General features: G+C 43.8%; 2 protein-coding genes across 5 annotated transcripts in view; both read right to left on the bottom strand.

Moving 5' to 3' along the window:
* Positions 1–1,215, bottom strand: part of KCNE2 (potassium voltage-gated channel subfamily E regulatory subunit 2) — a 165,345-nt gene extending 164,130 nt beyond the window's left edge. The window contains exons 1-2 of one of the 2 annotated variants that reach the window (XM_033123272.1): positions 1,170–1,215; positions 315–530 (exon numbers count right to left, since the gene is read on the bottom strand). The gene's annotated coding sequence lies outside the window, so the exon portion shown is untranslated. The remainder of the gene's footprint in view (positions 1–314; positions 531–1,169) is intronic. The other variant, XM_033123264.1, reaches the window with a different exon arrangement.
* Positions 1,216–4,392: 3,177 nt separating this feature from the next.
* The window catches only part of MRPS6 (mitochondrial ribosomal protein S6), a 68,522-nt gene continuing 53,866 nt past the window's right edge, over positions 4,393–19,048 (bottom strand). For all 3 annotated transcript variants that reach the window (XM_033135285.1, XM_033135274.1, XM_033135264.1), the window contains one exon: positions 4,393–5,011. In XM_033135285.1, coding sequence (XP_032991176.1) covers positions 4,822–5,011 — 190 coding nt within the window. In that variant the 3' untranslated portion in view covers positions 4,393–4,821. The remainder of the gene's footprint in view (positions 5,012–19,048) is intronic.

Here is a 19,048-nt window from a genome sequence, read left to right as displayed (position 1 = left end):
CTAATCCCAGCTCCACCTTTTGTAGCCTTGGACAAGTCACTTATTTTCGGAGCCTCGGCTGCCCCATCTGTAAATTGGGTATAAAACTTGCCTCATGGAGTTGTGAGGAGTGTAGAGGAATAACGTGCACACTGGGTTTTTCCTGAAAGCATGTGCTGTATCCCTCAGGCCTGTTGGGGTAGACCAGTAGTCTTCTAGACTCAACCAGAAGTATGGAAGCACAGCTCATGCCTCCCAGACCCCTCTAATCCTTTAATCAAGTATTTCATCTCAGTCAACACAAATTTGGTCTGGCAAAAATCTAAAAGGCTCACTTGGGTTCGTGATCCTTCCTTGTGGACATTTCACGGTTACAGGACTCGATCATCGCCGATTCAGATGCTTGCCAAACGCTTCTCTGACGTGTAAATGTCTCCAGGAAGCAGCTTCTCAGGCACCGGACACTAGATTCTTGGGCCCACAGCCTCCATCTCGGTGTCCACCTCCCTGAGCCTACCTCATGCTAACAAAGCACTTCTGGAAGCTCGATCCTGCCCAAAGGGAACCACAGTCAAGGCAGCAAATCCGAGGCGTGAGCCCAAAATGGGGCGCTCTGGGACTGCCTCTTCCCCTTGTCACCGGGCCTCTCGTGCTTCTGTGGCTCATTTCACTTCAGCAGACTCCTATCCCTTTGCGTTTATTCCCTGAGGGTCTCCCGCCTCCCAGACCTGGCTCCTTGGGTCCTTGTCACGTCCCCTTTCTCTCCCCCGCCCCCGATTTTGTGCTCCAGCTCAGGGCCTCAAAGCATCTGCACGTGCTGTGCCCCGGCAATATCACATCACATGACTGGCTCATCAGTCTTGGGGTCTCAGCTTCGTTGTCACTTGCCAACCACATCCTCTGCTGTTCCCCTTTGCAGCATCCCCCATGTGGCACCAAGCGCTTCTCTGCCTTCCCCGCCATCAGCCCACAAGGACAGGGACTGCCTTTGTTCACTGCTCCACTTTCAGCACTTTGCTCTTAATCGTCCACTGAAGGAGTGGACCCCCCCAATAGCGCCTCTGACCACTCCCAGCCTGGGCAGGAGGACCCAGTCCTCTCGGCGCTGACAGCAAATACACAGGGAATGACCTGCATACGAGGCTGGACAATTAAGTTCGCAAACTCATCCCAGAACAAGTGCTACATACCTCATTGCTGAGTAGTACTACGGTCACCTTCGAAGGACTCCCCTTGGGAAGCTATGCACCGACGCCAGTGCCTCGTCCACCCTTCAAAGCAATTTTGGAACTCTTTTTCTGGAATGGCCATCAGAGCATCATCGTATTACCCTTGATGTCCTGAGTGTCATCAAAATGTCTTCCTTTCAATATTTCATCTTCAGGTAAAGAAAGAAGTCATTGGGGGCCAGATCAGGTGAGTAGGAGGGTGTCCCAATAGTTATTTGTTTACTGGCTAAAAACTCCCTCACAGACAGTGCCGTGTGAGCTGGTGCACTGTCATGATGCAAGAGCCATGAATTGTTGGAGAAAAGTTCAGGTTGTTTTCGTCTTTTTCATGCAGCCTTTTCAGCACTTCCAAATAGTAAACTTGGTGAACTGTTTGTCCAGTTGGTACAAATTCATAATGAATAATCCCTGATATCAAAAAAGGTTAGCAGCACCGTTGCAACAAGTTCGTGAACTCAATTGTCAGACCCCATTCATGCCCTGCTCGAACGCCCAGCATTCTGATAGGACGCAACGGGGAAAGGGCCCCTTGAGTGGCTGAGGGTCCATTTGTGCATCAGGGCCTCAGGGGAAGGGACAGTGGCTTCATTTTGGATCTTCCAATGCGAGGAACTGGCACACCGCACGGCTGTCCTACTTAGCCAGCCTCCTTCCTCACACTCTAAACTGTGCCACAGGGTTCTGAACACTTGGTGACCTGGAATGCCCAATGATGTCAGTCGTCTTCTCAGGGTAACTAGCAAGCACAAGCGAAGTGCCAGCACCACCACTCAGGCTGGGAGGAAAATGCTACTACCTCGGTGGTAGTAACTCACCCCAGACACCCAGGTGCCTTGTTTAACCTGAGAGGACAAAACAAGCTCACTGCTGCTGGATGGAAACGACCACATGGCGTCGGGGTCTCCAGTTCAAGATCCCAGCTGTCACTTGGTAGTTGGGGGGGGTTAAGGTCAAATCTCTTCGAGTCTCTGTTTCCTCATCCAAAAAACAGGGACAACAACATTCCCTCAGAACTGCTGAAAGGACTAAATAATGCAACAGACAAAACAGACAAAATGAAGAGCACAGCATATGGCACGTAGCACGCATGTAATAAACTTTAAGGAAAATGGAAAACGTACCTCAGGCAGCACGAGTAAAAGTGCATCAAGATGCAAACCGTTTGGTAGAAGCGTGTGCTCTCGCAAACCCTGGCCGAGAGGCTGCGCTTTCAGGAAATTCCGAACAAAACAGGAAGTAGCATATTTTCCCAGATAATCTCCACATTATCCCTTTTATTTCCTGTCTACAGTTCTTTTTGGCCCTCTTGACTGAGCTATTGCTCTTCAAAGACTTTTTTAATAGCGTTTTGCCTCTGGAGGAAGTTGAAGCTGGCTACTGTCTGGGTTCTGAGAATAAGCAAAGTGACAAAATCTGATCACAGCGGAGAGACCAGCAGCTTGGCAGGGGGAGGAAGCCCTGGCTCGTTAGAGGAACTGGAACTGGGCTCTTCCCAGCATTGGGGCATCGGTGTTGCACATCTGTTTGTCTCACCTCGTTTTAAAAGAGGCAGAGGCCACATCTCCGGGCGTCCCTCCTGCTTTAACATGATCTGATTGTATCAATTCATATACACAGATATTCCACTTTGTAATTGGCTCCTCCCCCAACATTTTATGCACATGTTTTGTCATCTGGGCTGCTAACAGACACCCTGTGCAGGGGACCCTTGAGAGGGTGGAAAGGGCTGGTCAATTTATTCCCATTCACCAGCTTTGTGGAGACTGAGGAGTTGCCGAGGGCTGTTCCAGGAAAAAGCCTTATCCTCACCCACTACGGCCGCCATCACCCTGGCTCCTCAGCTTCCTAGGACTGGGGTAGAAACCACATACAGAACTTTTTAAAGAATTTTTTTTTTTTTTAAAGGCAGGTAGCCCTTATTGATTCTAAGACCGTGTTGCAAATTCAGGCTCCCAGAACAGATTATCTGGAACTGCCCAGGAAGGAAATTTCAGTTCATTTCTAGATCCGTTTTCTGGTGGATTGAGGCAAATTGGAGCATGCCAGCTGTGTTCTCGTCTATTAACTCCCGACATTCTTCAAACTCACCTTGTTGATGATGATAGTAGAAAAGGCAGGATGCGGGATGCGGACTTCATTTCCCTCGTAAGGGCTCAGCTGAGCAGAGCAGACTGCCTCTGGCACTACTTACGCCTTTATGTGAGTTACACTAAGGTTACCACATAAAATACAGGACACCCAGGAAAACTTGAATTTCAAAGAATGTATCATTTTTTGGATAAATACGTTCCATGCAATATTTGGAGCCTACTTATCTGAAAAAAATGAGTCGCTGTTTATCTGAAATTCAAATTTAACTGGGCATCCTGCATGTCTATTTGCTAAATATGGTAACCCTAATTACATCCATTTCAAGCAAAGACTGGCTGGTTCTCAGTCTCAAAAATATAACAACATCCCAAACCTAACCTCTTCCCTGCCAAAACAACAAACTCTCAAAACAAAACTTGTCTTTTAATTTCCAGGACATATTTTTTAAAAATAGACCTATGAGCTTCAAATTTACGAGAGAGAGAGAGACAGAGAGACAGAGAGACAGAGAGACAGACAGAAACAGAGAAACAGAGAGAGAGAGAGAGAGAGAGAGAGAGAGAGAGAGATTTTCTTACAAGTGCCCCTAAATTAAGAGCTCAGCGTGCCATTGGCTGCAGGCCACAGGCAGATGCCAGCCAGTTCTTTGGGCATCCCCAACTCAAAAGCAATTGGCTTCTAACTCATCAAGTAGCAGGGAGAAGACAGGAGAAAAAGAATTCCAAGGTGGCTACTCCCCCAAAGAGGCCTGCCAGACTAAGGGACAGTGGAGGAGAGGAGACAGAGGCTAATGGCGAAGGAATGACTGGAAGCCCTGCCTGCCGGAGCTCAACTGCCACAGAACACGTCCCTCTACAAAGAGCAGCACCCACCACAACAACAAGTTATTGGGAAATAAAAGAAGTTACTGATTTTATAGAATGCCCATAGCCAAGGGGCAGAGACATTCCCTCACCCCTTCTTCCATTCTCTGAACTTGGGCTGGTAACCAGGTAGCCCACCCCCCACACGGCCAGCGTTCTGCGCAGACTGGAACTGCAAGGCCTGGGGCAGTGCTCTGTGCTGGGTAGGTGAAGAGACAAAACACCTCCGAGTTTTTTAAAATCATGTTTATTGCTCTGATCGAAAGTTATATAATACTGCATGGTTTACAGTATGAATGATATTTTATTTCACATGGTTATACAGTCTGAGTGACTAGCTCACAATTCAGGGCCATTTTATAAGCTCTGTTGTTCAAAACGGTGTTAGTGTTGTTATAGGGCAACAAGACCTCATTGACAAAGAAACTACATTAATATGACAAAATACAGAACGATGTGCTGGTACCACAGGTTAGGATGGCTCTCAGCAAGCCACTCCCCCACCTCTCACAGCAAAGGGACCAGGAGCTAAAAATACCTTAGGAAATCCACTGGCACCCGCAACACACTCTTATATAAAGGTCAAACTTGTGAGTTATTAATCCATGGTGCTTGAAAGTGAGAGAATTAAGTATAAGTCTGAAATCCGGTGAATCTTCTCACTTCCTCTTCTTTGCGAAATATAGTTTTTCTTCAAGTGGGATTGGGACAATTCCTTCACATTCCTTTACTTCCTGGGTCAGAGGGTGTTTTATAATATTCGGTCTAATAACATCAATGTCTCGAGACAAGTACTCCATCATGCTTTCAACAGTTGTTGTTGGTGCATAAAAATCTACCAAGAAATACCTGCAATAAAATAAAAATTTGTGAATTCCTGCATTCTGATACCAAAACTAGACAAGGATGTCTCATGAAAAAAAATTATAGGCCAATATCCCTGATTAGCATAGATGCAAAAATCCTCAACAAAATGTTAGCAAACTGAATTCTACAGCACATTAAAAGGATGATACACCATGACCAAGAGTGACTTATTTCAGTGATGCCTGGATTGGTTAACCATCTCCAAATCCGTCAGTGTGATATCCCGCATCACCAAAATAAAGGATAAAAATTGTAGGATCATCTCAATAAATACAGAAAAAGCATGACAAAATTCAGCACACATTTATGATAAAAACTCAACAGAGTGGTTATAGAAGGAATGTACCTCAACATAATAAAGGCCATAGATGACAAGCCCACAGCTAACATCGTAACAATGAAAAGCTGAAAGCATTTTCTCTAAGATCAGGAAAAGACAAGTATGCTCACTGTTGCCACTTTTATTCAGCATGGTATTGGAAGTCCTAACCAGAACAATTAGGCAAGAAAAAGAAATAAAAGGCATCTAAACGGAAAGAGAGAAGTAAAACTGTCACTATTTGCAGATGACATGATATTATATATAAAACACCATAAAGACTCCATCAAAAAACGGTTAGAACTAATAAACAAATTCAGTAAAGTTACAGAATATAAAATCAATACACAAAAATCTGTTGCATTTCTATACAGCAATAATGAATTATCAGAAAGAGAAATAAAGAATTCAATTCCATTTACTACTGAATCAAAAAAAATACAATACCTAAAAATAAATTTAACCAAGGAGATAAAACACCTGTACATTGAAAACTGTAACACTTTAATGAAAGAAACTAGTGAAGACACAAATAAATGGAAAGATATTCCATACTCATGGATTAGAAGAATCAGTATTGTTAAAATGTCCATACTACCCCAAACAATCTAGATTCAATGCAATACCTATCAAAATTCCAATAGCATTTTTCACAGAAATAGAATAATCCTAAAATTTGTACAGAACCACACACAAAAAGACCCCTAATAGCCAAAACAATCTACAGAAAGAACAAAGCTGAAAGCATCACACTCTCTGATTTCAAACTACATTACAAAGCTATAACAATTAAAACAGCATGGTATTGGCATAAAAACAGACATTACATCAATGCAACAGAATTTAGAGCGCCGAAATAAACCCACACAATATGGTCCATTAATTTACACCAAAGGAGCCAAGAACATCCAATGGAGAAAGGACAGTCCTTTCAATAAATGGTGATGGGAAAACAGGACAGCCACATGCAAAAGAATAAAGCTCTATCACTACCTTACACTGTACACAAAAATTAACTCAAAATAGATTAAAGATTTGAATATGAGACCTGAAACCATAAAACTCCTAGAAGAAAACATAGGCAGCAAGCGACTTGACATAGGTCTTAGAGATGATTTTTGGAATCTGATCAAAAGCAACAAAAGCAATAATAAATATGTGAGACTACATCATACTAAACAGCTCCTGCATAGCAAAGAAAACCACCAACAAAATGAAAAGGCAACCTACTGAATGGGAGAAAATATTTGCAAATTACCTATCTGATACAGGATTAACGTTCAAAAATATATAAAGAACTCACACAACTCAATAGTAATACAACAATCCGATTAAAAAATGGGCAGAAGATCTGAGTAGACATTTCCCCAAAAGACATACAAATGGTCAAGAGGTGAATGAAAAGACGCTCAACATCATTAATCATCAAGGAAAGCAAAGCAAAATCACAATGAGATACCACCTCACACCTCTCAGAATGGTTATTATCAAAAGAGAAGAAGAAATAACAAGAGGTGTTGAGAATGTGGAGAAGAAGGAACCCTCGTGCACTGTTGGTGGGAATGTAAACTGGTGCAGCCACTATGGAAAATAGTATGGAGGGTTCACAAAAAATTAAAAATGGAACTACTCTGGGTACTTATCCAAAGAAAACGAAAACACTAGCTCAAAAAGATACATGCACCCCCACGTTCACTTGCAGCATTATTTACAACAGCAAAATATGAAAGCAATCTAAGTGTCCATCGATGGATGAATGCATAAAGAAATTGTGGTACACACACACACACACACACACACACACACACACACACACGAATGAACATTATTCAGCCATAAAAAAAGAATAAAATCTTGCCGTTTTCATCAACATGGATGGACCTCAAGTGCACTATGTATTAGGCTGGTGCAAAAGTAATTGTGGTTTAAAAGGTTAAAACTAATTGCAAAAACCGCAATTACTTTTGCGCCAACCTAATACTAAGTGAAATAAGTCAGACAGAGAAAGACAAATGCTGTAAGATCTCTCTTATACATGGAGTCTAAAAAGAACAAGCTCATAGATACAAAGAACAGATTGGTGGTTGCCAGGGGGCAGGGTTGGGGTGAGGGTGAGAGAAATGGCTAACGGGTGTCCAATGGTAAAAAGAAAAATAAATAACTAAATATGGTACATTACTGAGCACCGACAACAACCAAAAAGAAGCAATTGTTTTCTGGATGCACAAACCTAAAAGCAGAATGGAAGATAACCAAATCATTAATTCTAGTTCAAATTATTTTCCTCTTTAACCATATAACAAGAAAACTTACACTGAATACAAACCATATTTTAAGGAATGCCATTTTTCATGTTAGCAATTTATGTTTTGTGTATTTGCAGCTGAGAATGAACTATTTTTCTCCAAGACCAAGCCTGAGACAAGGCAAGCCCTTGAAGCTACTCCTGGTGAGACCTCATCTCTGAGCAGAAATGCCCCAGAATGCCCCAGGTCAGACCCAGCTGCAAGAGACGAAGGCTGTCCTGGAAAAGCAAACCTCAGGGAGAAAGGGAACCTGGCCTCAGAACTTCCACGCTTAGGAAAAGTACATTGAGGTACAGCCAAGTACCTCTCATGATGAGGCTACCGGTTGTTTTTATGCATGAACACTATTTATCCATGCTGACAAAATCCCAGTCCCTGGGACCCCCAAAATCTTTGGGATTTGAGCTTGCAGTGGGGGTGCAGAGTATTACAGGGGGAGGCCCTGGCCAAGCAACAGGGCACCTTTCTGAAGTTGCAGCCATTGACTCACCTGTGCCTTCCGCAGAAAAGGGGAGTCCTGTGGGGAGGTCAGTGGGGACCCTGTCTCTTTCAGTCGATAATACCCCCAGTCTCTCTCCTCTGATTTCTTTCTGGGGTCCTGAACTTCTATGTGCATTAGAGGGGGGCGGAAAGGCAATGATCTGAATCTCGGGTGAGAGAAGGAATCGAACATCATCTATTCTGACCAGACTACTACAGATGGACATTTCCTGCAGCTCACTTGATCTTAAAAGATCAACACTTTCGGGGTCGCGGGTTGGCTCGGCGGGTTGCAGCGTGGTGCTAATAACACCAAGGTTGCGGTTCCATCCCCGCATGGGCCACTGTGAGCTGCGCTCTCCTTAAAAAAAAAAACAAAACGAAAAACAAAAACCCCAACAACGCCTGCAGCTCGGCTAGGTAACAGCACAAAGGAGGATGTGTCCTTCCTCCCGACCTGCCCCTCCTCTCAGCGCTGCAGGTTTAAGCCTCGCTGCTCCTGTTCGCGGAGGAGCACAGCGCCACTGCATGGAGGCGCTCACCCCTCACTTCCACCTGCCTCTGCCCAGTGTCACATTGTCACAGGCTTTCATTGACCACTTCCCCTAAGGCAACATCCTCCTTGCCCCCAACGAAGCCTCATTCCTCTACGTCCTTACCCGTGCTTCATTGTCCCCATAGCACTTGATCACCACTGACAGACATACTGTGTTTCCCCGAAAATGAGACCGGGTCTTATGTTCACTTTTGCTCCAAAAGACGCATTAGGGCTTATGTTCAGGGGATATCCTCCTGAAACACCATGCGAGGTCTTATCTTCCGGTTAGGTCTTATTTTCGGGGATACATGGTGGTATATATTTGTTTACAGTCTATCCCACACCACTAAAACATAACTGCCTTAAGAAGGACTTTGTTGCTATACTCCCAGCACCCTGAACGGAGCGTAACACACAGCGGGCCCACAGCAAACACTGGAGAGCGGTGGCGTTAACATGACAGGCGGAATCCTCATAGAAAGCAGGAGAGACCGAACTGAAAATGGGCAGATGCAGGAAGGAAGGGAGCTATGAGAAAAAGGATGGCATGTTTTGTAATTCCATACAAAGAGGGTCAAAACTCGTAAGAAAGCTTCCTGAGTAGCCATTCACTCTTAGCCAAGCCTAATGGGAAAGTCATTCAAGTAAACAATAATTAAAAGTAAAAGGACAGAAAAACACGTATCATGTCAAAACCCTAATCAAAAGAAAGCTCAAGTGGCTATAGTAATATGAGACAAAGTAGACTTCAGAGCAAAGAAAATTACCAGGGGGGAAAAAAGATTACGTAACAATGGGTTCATCAAGAGGACGTGACAGTCCTAAATGTGTATGTAGCAGATAACAGAGCTTAAACATACAGTAAGTAAAAACTAACAGAACTAAAAAGAGAAATACACAAATCCACAATTACAGTTGGAGACTTTTAACATTTCTCTAAGTAATTAATAAAATCAGTACACAGAAAATCAGCAAAAACACAGAAAAAGTGAATTATCGCCATCAACCATCTGGATCTAACATTTCTAGAACCCTCCACCCAACTACAGCAGGATACACACTGGTCTCAAATGCACAGAGAACTTTTACCAAGATTGACCATATTCTGGGCCATAAAACAAGTCTCAATAAATCTAAAGAGAGCTGAGCCATACAGAAAGTCTGGGAGAGACAACCAAGATGGCGCAGTACGTAAACGCTGTGCTTACCTTCTCTCACAACCACACCAAAATCACAACGGATCTACAAAACCATTATTGAGAACTGCCTACAATCAAGCTGAATTGAAGCCTTTCAACTAAGGACGTGCAGAAGCAGCCACCTCCACACTGGTACCGTTTCCCCCAAAATAAGACCTAGCCAGACAATCAGCTCTAATGAGTCTTTTGGAGCAAAAATTAATATAAGACCCGGTACATATTATATTATATTAATTATATAATTTTATATTATATAATTTTATATTACATTAAAATATTATAGACCCGGTCTTATATTATAGTAAAATAAGACCAAGTCTTATATTAATTTTTTGCTCCAAAAGACGCATTAGAGCTGATTGTCTGGCTAGGTGTTATTTTCGGGAAAACATGGTAAGATGTCATAGGAGTAGTGGCTTGAGGGGTGAGTTATCACTTTATGAGGGGTTTAAATGTCTAACTATTACGTTGCTTTGTACACCTGAAATTAATAAAATAAAAAAATAAGAAAGAAATAAAAGTCTTGGGAAAATCCCCAAATACTTGGAAACTAAATATATGTCTAAATAACCTATGGGTCAAAGAAGAAATCAAAGGGAAATTACAAAGTACTCTGAATTGAATAAAAATGAAAACAACATATCAAAATTTAGGGGATCCACTAAAGCAGCACTTAGCAGGAAATTTATAGCACTAAACACCTATGTAAGAAAAAAAGAAAGAATTCCCCTCAATGATCTCAGCTCCCACCTATAAAACTGGAAAAGGGAAGGAAGGAGGGAGGGAAGGAAAGAGGAGGGGGGTAGAGAGAGAGGGGAAGAAGAGAAAGAGAAAGAGAGAGAGAGAAAGAGAAAGAGAAAGGGAGAGAGAGAGAGAGAGAAAGAGAAAGAGAAAGAGAGAAAGAAAGATCAGAGCAGAAATCCCTGAACAAGGAAACAGAAAACAGTAAGAACATCAATGAAACCAAATACTAGTTCACTGAGAAGATAAATAGAATTGATATACCTCTAGTCAAGACTGATCAGTAAAAAGAGGTAAGAAACAAAGTATCAATATTCAGGAATGAGAGAGGTAAAATGACTACAAATTTTGCAGATATTAAAAGGATGGTAAGGGAAGACCATAAACAATTTTTGCAATAAATTGGACAACTTTGCTGAAATTCCTTGAAAAATACAAACTACCAAACCTCACTCAAGAAGAAATAATCTGAATAACCCTGTATCTATTAAAGAAATTATATTTGTAATTAAAATCCTTTCCACACAAAAACTACAGACCCAAATGGCTTCACTAGTGAATTCTACCAAACATTTAAGGAGGAAATACCAATTCTAATACAAACTGTTTCAGATAATAGGAAAACACTTCTCAACTTGTTCTATGAGGCCAACGTTATCCTGATACCAAGACCAAAGATATCGCAGGAAAAGAAAGAAAAGATCAATATCCTCATGAAAATAACAAAAAAATCCTAAATAAAATTTAGCAAATGACTACTATAATATATAAAAAGGACAATACATCGTGACCAAGTAGTGTTTACCCCAAAAACCACAAGATAGATTTAACATTTGAAAATCAATTAATGTAAATCACTATATTAACAAACTAAAAAGAAAAGCCATGTGATCATTCCAAGAAATGTTAAAAAAAAGCATTTAACAAAATCCCATATCCATTCCTGATAAAAACTCTCAGCAAACTAGGGACAGAAGGGGCCTTCTTCAGCCTTATAAAGAGTATCTCTGAAACACCTACAACCAACATCATACTAACCGGTGAAAGTCTGAAATGCTTTCCCCCTAAGACTGGGTACAAACAAGGATGTCTGCCGTCACCATTTCAACATTTTAGTGGAGGTTCTTGCCAGTGCAATAAGGCAAGAAAAAATAAATAAGTAAATAAGTAAATAAATAAATAAAAGACATCCAGATTGGTAAGGAAGAAACAAGTCTTTATTTGCAGATGTCATGATTGTGTATATAAAAGGATCTGAAGAAATGTATAAAAAAGATACAACAACTAGTAAGGGACTTTAGCAATATTATAAGATACATAATTAATATACAAAAAAATCAACTATATTTCTATATACTAGCAACAAATAGACCTTGAAATGAAATATGAAATACTGAGGGGTAAATCTGAAAAAAGATGTGCAAGACCTGTACACTAAAAACTACAAACCCCTGCTGAAATGAAATTAAAGAAAGTCTACATAAAGGGAGAGGTATATCTTATTCGTGGGTAGGAAGATTCAAATTTATTTAGATGTCCATTCTCCCAAATTGATCTACAGATTCAAAGAATCCCAATCAAAATCACAGCACACTTTTTTGTTAGAAATTGACAAACTGATTCTAAAGCTCACATGGAAATTCAAAGGACCTAGAGCAGACAAAATAATAAAGAATATGGTTGGAAGAACGAACGCTACCTGATTTCAAGACTTTTTATAAAGCTGGTAATCAAGACAGCATGGTGTCCATATAAAGATGTAATATTGTTCATATAAACATCAATAGGATAGAAGGAAGAGTCCATAAATATTAGGTTGGTGCAAAAGCAATTGCAGTTTAAAAGGTTAAAAATAATTGCAAACACCACAATTACTTTTGCCCCAATCTAATAGATCCATACATATAAATACAACTGATTTTAGATGAAGATGCAAAGGCAGTATAGTGGAGACAGGAAAATCCTTTAAACAAATAAATGGTGCTGGAAAAATTCAGTATCCACATGCAAAAAAATAAACCATGAGCCACACTTGTACCATATACAAAAGTTAATTCAAAATGGAACATGCATCTAAACATAAAACACAAGGCTATAAAACTAGAAGAAACACAAGAGAAACCTTCTGTGATGTTGGGTTAAGCAAAATTCCTTAGACATGACACCAAAAGCACAATCCACAAAAGAAAAAAATTCATAAATTATATTTCATCAAAATGAAACACTGCTCTTTGAAAGATACTGTTAAGATATAATGAAAAGACAAGCCACAAACCAGGATCTGTAAATCACATGTCTGATAAAGGACTTGTTTCTAGAATATAAAGAACTCTCAAATTTTAATTTAAAGAAAACCAATTAAAAAAAAAAATGGGTAAAGATTTGAACAAGCATTTCACCCAAGATATAGAATGGTGAAGGAGAACATGAAAAGATGCTTAATACCATTAGTCATGAGAGAAATGCAGATTAAAACCACAAAAAGATACCTATTAGAACGGTGAAACTAACACGCCTCCCCTGCCCAGTGCTGGCGAGAACGGAGGGAACTCACCGGTTCTCCTGCGGTACTAGGGGGAACGCAGCATGCTACAGCCACTTTGGAAAGCAGTCGGGCATTTTAAAATCAAACACACTCCTGCCATTGTGACTACACCATTCCACTCCTAGGGATTTCCCCCGAGAGAATGAAAGCATGTGTCCATACGACAACTTGCTCTTGAATGTTCACAACAGCTTTACTTCTAAGGACTCCAAACTGGAAACATAAATATCTATCAACACAGAAACTGATAAGCAAGCTGGTATACTACTCAGCAATAAAGAGAAACACTGATACATACTACTGATAAATTTCGTAATAATTTTACAGAGTAAAAGAAACTACAAAGAGTACATAGTGTCTGATTCTATCTAAGTGAGATTCTAGAAAATATAAAGGAACCTATAGTGAAAGAAAGCAGATCAGTGGTTGCTAGAGACTGGGGAAAGTGGAGGGAAGAATCACAAAAGGCGGGAGGAAACTGCGAGAGTAACCAACTCATTCCTTGATTATGTTGATTTCGTGGTGTGTATGTGTGTGTGTGCGCGTGTGTGTGCATGAAGAAACTTTATTAACTGTACACTTTAATATGTGCAGTTTGTGTGTCAATTATATTTCTATAAAGCTGTTGATTTCAAAATGGCATGTAAGAAGTGGAAGCTCCACTCCATGTAGCAATTCAGGAAACCCAAGAAGAGGAAGTGGTGCTGGGTGTTGGTGTGGGTCCAGCAGCCTTCTCCCCAGCAAGAACCACTCGAGTAGTTTTCAAAGTGTTTCCTCCATATTGCCTCTGAATTCTGTCACGGTTACGTCATGAGCTCAGGGTCACTCAGCTCCTCAGTGACCACAGCCAGGACCCCAACAGAGCAGGTCTTTTGACTCCAGGGCACAAGAAGCTACAGGCGACGCTGGGACCAGTGGGTTACAGAATCCCAAAATGGAAATGCTGGCAGGATCCAATATATGGTGATGGAAGGAGAACTGACTCTGGGTGGTGAGCACACAATGGGATTTATAGATGACGTACTACTGAAATGTACACCTGAAATCTATGTATCTATGTAACTTTACTAACAACTGTCACCCCAATAAACTTTAATTAAAAAAAAAAAAGAAAAACAGAAATGCTGGCAGGACCGTGATGACAACGCAGCCCGCCCCTTCCACAGCGAGGAGGGAGTCGGTCTGCTCCAGGTCACAAAGCGAGAGGCTCCGGACTCTGTCAACCACATCTCTTGCTACCAGTTACCAAGCAGCCAGCACTCTGGAGGTTTCTCAAGGATAAAGAGAAGTCCTAGAAAAAGGCCTGGAAATCCTAAGCTTGGCTTCTGGAGGCTCCTGCTACACCCCAAGCCCCTCTAGCTTTTACTTTCTTTTATCTACTCTGCCTTCCCTCCACCAGTCACAACACTCCTCTAGCAACTAAGCCCAAACAGAGCAATGGCCAACATGCAAATGAGTCTGTGCCCACAACCACAGCTGTGACAGTCGTTCCATGCTTATCACCCTGCTGATCTGTGACTGGGGCTCATGTGGGCAAAGACTGCTTCTACTCCCACGCTCCTTATTACACCATGGAAATTTCCACAAAAAGGAACCAACCATCCCCAAAACACAGACGGGAGAAGTGGCTCAGAGATGGGCAGATCTTACTGTGTTCACACTCCCAGTTGACAGCTGACCTTCCTACCTCCCCATTTCCCGCCCAGGGAACCAAGATTTCTTTCCCACCACGGGAGAACCAAGCTGAAGTCCAGAATGAAGTCAACTCCCACCTGCCTTAGCGGCCCAAGCACACAGGCCAACAGTCCACCATGGCTTTCCCACACAGAAAGGACCGTGACGGATCCCTAGCTGCTGCCACTATATATTCTTTCTTCTCACCTATTCATCTCGGGGAAACTTAACTGGTCAGTGAACATGTACTGTGGGCAAACGTCAGGAGGTGTACATGACCTTGGCCTCCTGGAACCTGGGGACGGCTGGAGAGAGAAACCACAGGGCTGCTGTGCCAGCAGAAACGCTCCCCAAGTGCCCACTCTGCAGAAGACTGGAAATGCCGTGGCGGTCCCGGACCCCAACCCCGGGCTGGGTGGGGGCTTTTCTAACTAGAGGACCTGAGCGGCGATGCTGGGACTTTTTACAGACACGAGACAGCTGTGAGTGCAGCCGTGCGTTTCCGTTTTTACCCATGAAGAGAGTGAAGCCTGAAAAGAACCCACTTGCAGTTGGGGGTGTGAGAGCTTCGGAGGCCTGTGAGGAGTCCTTCCCCACAAGAGCACAGACCCTTCGCAGACCCGCTAACGTGGGGGTCAGGGTGAGAAACTGACCCTGACACTGCCTTGATATCCACTCCATGCATCCTGCGGAAGGCTGCCATGGAGAAACCACTCTGAAACTCTGAGGAGCTAGCTGCTGTTCACGGGAAGGGGCCACAAAAGGGGCTCAGTGCCTCCCGAGGAATCTGAGAGCCCTTTCGCCCTGCCTGCCTCCTCCTAAGATGGGGAAGGATCCAGAGGATACGATAACCACAGGGCAGTATCAATGTCCCCTCACCAAGCTGGGCAGAATCAAGACACAAGACCAAAAGTCGTAACACATGTGCACTCCTCCTTTCCTCCAGCCTCACAGTAAGCTCCGTCCTCAAGGGAAACGTTTAGAATTATGACTATAACTGCAACCGCTGACACATACCCAAAAGCTGACACCCCAATGAGAAGAAACAGAATCAAGTTCTCTAAATGGCCAGTTTTCCATTCTCTACTTTTACACTACAATCAATGATGGATCAATAAATGGACAGATCATTTTTGGAAATGCCCAGCTTAGCGCTCTGAAATGGAGTTACGGATGCCAGCACCTTCCAGCATGTGCTCAGCTGGTTCTGCACAGCAGGCGGCCGGGCCGGTGGCAGCATGACCACTGCGCCAACACAAGGCCCAGCAGTGTTTACACTCCAGGTGTGTTCTCCCTGTGTGTTTTAATTATGGAATCCCTTCATCTACAAGGTAGAAATTAGATTTACCCAAGCATCTCTCTTTTCTAAAGAAAATCACTTAACTTTTATGCAGCACCAGCTCTGCAGAAGTGAAAGTAAGGAGATGACTGATACCCGTGGCAAGGAGAGAAAGGACAAGAGAAGGTTCATTGCAGTGATGCCGTTCACAGCACACAGTCCCATGTTCAAAAGTTGGAAAAACAGTGAACTATGTCACAGGTAGAACCTGCCCACGTCGTCTTCAAGGTGTTAATTTACCCTCCTTTCTATTTCTTCAGACACTCTCACAATCCCAAACTTTCTGCCACCATGACTGAAAGCCTGAGATCTGAGAAGACCCGGAGAAATGGCTTCCCCAGGACATAAAAGGATGCCACCAAGGTCGCTCCACCCATAGCAGCGGTTTCCGGTGTCATGAGGGAGTCAGCAGCTCTCAGGGTCCTTTCCGCTCCCCCTCCCCACTCAGGCAGCTTCTGACACAAGCTCTGCAGACAGCCCAGGACTGCCAGCCCCCACCCCCTTCAAGCTCCCCACCCGGGAGTTGTTGGGGGAGGAAATGTGTTTTCTTCCAGTGCTCCTAAATGCAAAGGTTGTATGTATTTCTCTTGTCTTAATCCTGTATTTACAAGTTTTCCACAGAAAGCGCTTGCTTGAATTTGAGTTAAATTCTTTGTCTCTTTCAAACAGTCACACACTCGCTTAGCCTCCCCTTCCCCTTAGCAGACAAGTGGAAATTTCCACTGAAGCGCTCAGTGGCTCACAGTGGGTGGGGGTGGGGGATGGGGAGGAGAGGGATTTGAAGCCACGCAGCATCTCAAAGCCTTTTTGAAGCTAGGAAACAGATCCATTTGAATGCCAGTTCCTGGACTGTTATCGGTTAAACCTTGCTGAATTCAGGCTTCACTGAGGGCAGTGAATCACTCATCTTAAAACCAAGACACCTTCTGCACATTAAAGTCCCATTTCTTTTTGTATCTGTTGGGTCTCGTACACTTTAAAAGCCACTACAGCTGCTGCAGAATCTTTACAAATCTTGGGACGCTGCCACTAAAAAGAAACCTCGCCGGCCGCTGCAGCCCTGCCCTGAAAGCCCATTGTGGAGTACCTACACACCAGACGAGAGTCAGGATGCTGGCTGGACTCGATGCTGGCAGGAAAGCACGAGAACATGGAAATGTTAGCTAACGGGAAAACTACAGAGGAGAATCAATCTCCTCTAGAGAGGGTGCCAGCTCTCTTGGAGTAAGCTGCAGACACATTTGGGGAACGAGTCAGTAAAATTCCACTGTTTCACCACAGAACCAGTTATTTTTATCATTCTGCTTACCCGTAAATAGAAGGGCATCTTATATGTAGGCCACAGATCCTTGCTAGGAGCACCTATGCACATTTTAAAGTGGACGGGAACGGACAAAGGAGGACACAACAGGCGGGAGGAACCTCCTTCGCTGCTCAAACAGCACACGCGGTCCAAGCCCGCCGCCCCCTCTCACTGCATAAAGTCAGACCGGGGACAAACAGTCCGAGCCGACCGGAGGCGCCTTTTACAAACAAGCGCACGCCCCACACTGAAATACAGACCGGTTTCTTCCATAGCTCCCCCGCCTGCACCAGACCGCATGCAGGCTCGGTCCAGCCCCATCTAGTGGAAAGAGCCCTACACCAGTGTGTGCAGCCCAGAGAAAGACGCTGCAGCGGTTCTGGCAGGGGTGACGGCTACAGGTCAGTACAACACATGCCTCTTCAGCAAGTGTCTCCCTGGGCTTCTACTCTCACTGCTCCCTTCTGCATGTGACGTTGTCCCTTTACAACTCCGAGGAATACAGTAAGAATGTTCCACCACACCAATCTTGCCTTTCCCAGATTGGATGAAGGTATCAAGGTGACATGTGAAGGGACAAAGGAGAAAAAATCTAGGGGGCCTCCAAGAGACCAAAGCAAATCCAGAGCCGAGAATGACTCCCAGACCCTACAACGCCCCCAGCACCGAGTCACGCTCCAGTAGTTTCCAGACACCGCCTGGAAACGGCAGACGGAAGCCTCCATCTGGAAAGCTGGTCCACAAGACCCACTTCCCAACCACCCCACCCGGGTCCACACAGCACAGGCGCATCTGGCCAGCTCCTCCTAGTCCTAGGTTCAGATCACCTGGGGGGACAAGTGACATGGGAAGTGACTTCCCCTGGAAAAACAGTCGTCAATTACAGGGGTCTGATACTGTCCCCGTCCCTGACAGGTGACCTGACCCAGGCTCCTCTTTGTTGCCAGGTGGAACGCAGAGCAGCATTTTTAAAGTCTGAAAAGGGCGCGCAGCCATACATAAGTGACTGGCCCCTTTCTGCCTCAGAGATGATGAGTGGAGTACGCTTCTGTGGAGCAGCCTAAGAACTTAACCATCGAGTGGTTCCAAAGGGCAAACAGGTTCCCAGTCACAGACAACAGACCTACAGACAAGTTCCTGGAATGGAACCCGTTTCTGAAGTGGGGACTGACCAAATTAATATTTGGACTGTGATGTCTGTACTATAACGTTTCTGGTTTGTTTGTTTTTTTGGCGTAAACTACGTAAGTAGACAATATAATAATAAACACCAGATACCACTTTCAAGGTGCCGCCTCTTCTTCCTTCGACTCCGTTCACCCTAAAGTAGGATTTCTCTTACCTAAGCACTTTTCCCCTCATTTTTCTCTCAGGACTACTAGGCATGTGGGTAGCGGAGGTACGGCTTTGGGGGAAGGAGGTGAGAATGGGAAAACGGTAGAGGTAATCACTCAACCTGATGGACGTAATTGCAACAGAGACGCCTGCTTGTCAGGCTGGGCCAGGTGGGGCTTGCTGTGCGCCGGGGCCCCTGCCCTTCCACCCCTTGGCTGGGACCTCGGTTAGCCACAGGCA

This window comes from Rhinolophus ferrumequinum, chromosome 2, assembly GCF_004115265.2.
Source record: "Rhinolophus ferrumequinum isolate MPI-CBG mRhiFer1 chromosome 2, mRhiFer1_v1.p, whole genome shotgun sequence".
Taxonomy (NCBI): domain Eukaryota; kingdom Metazoa; phylum Chordata; class Mammalia; order Chiroptera; family Rhinolophidae; genus Rhinolophus; species Rhinolophus ferrumequinum.
This window is presented reverse-complemented; position numbering and strand designations above follow the sequence as displayed.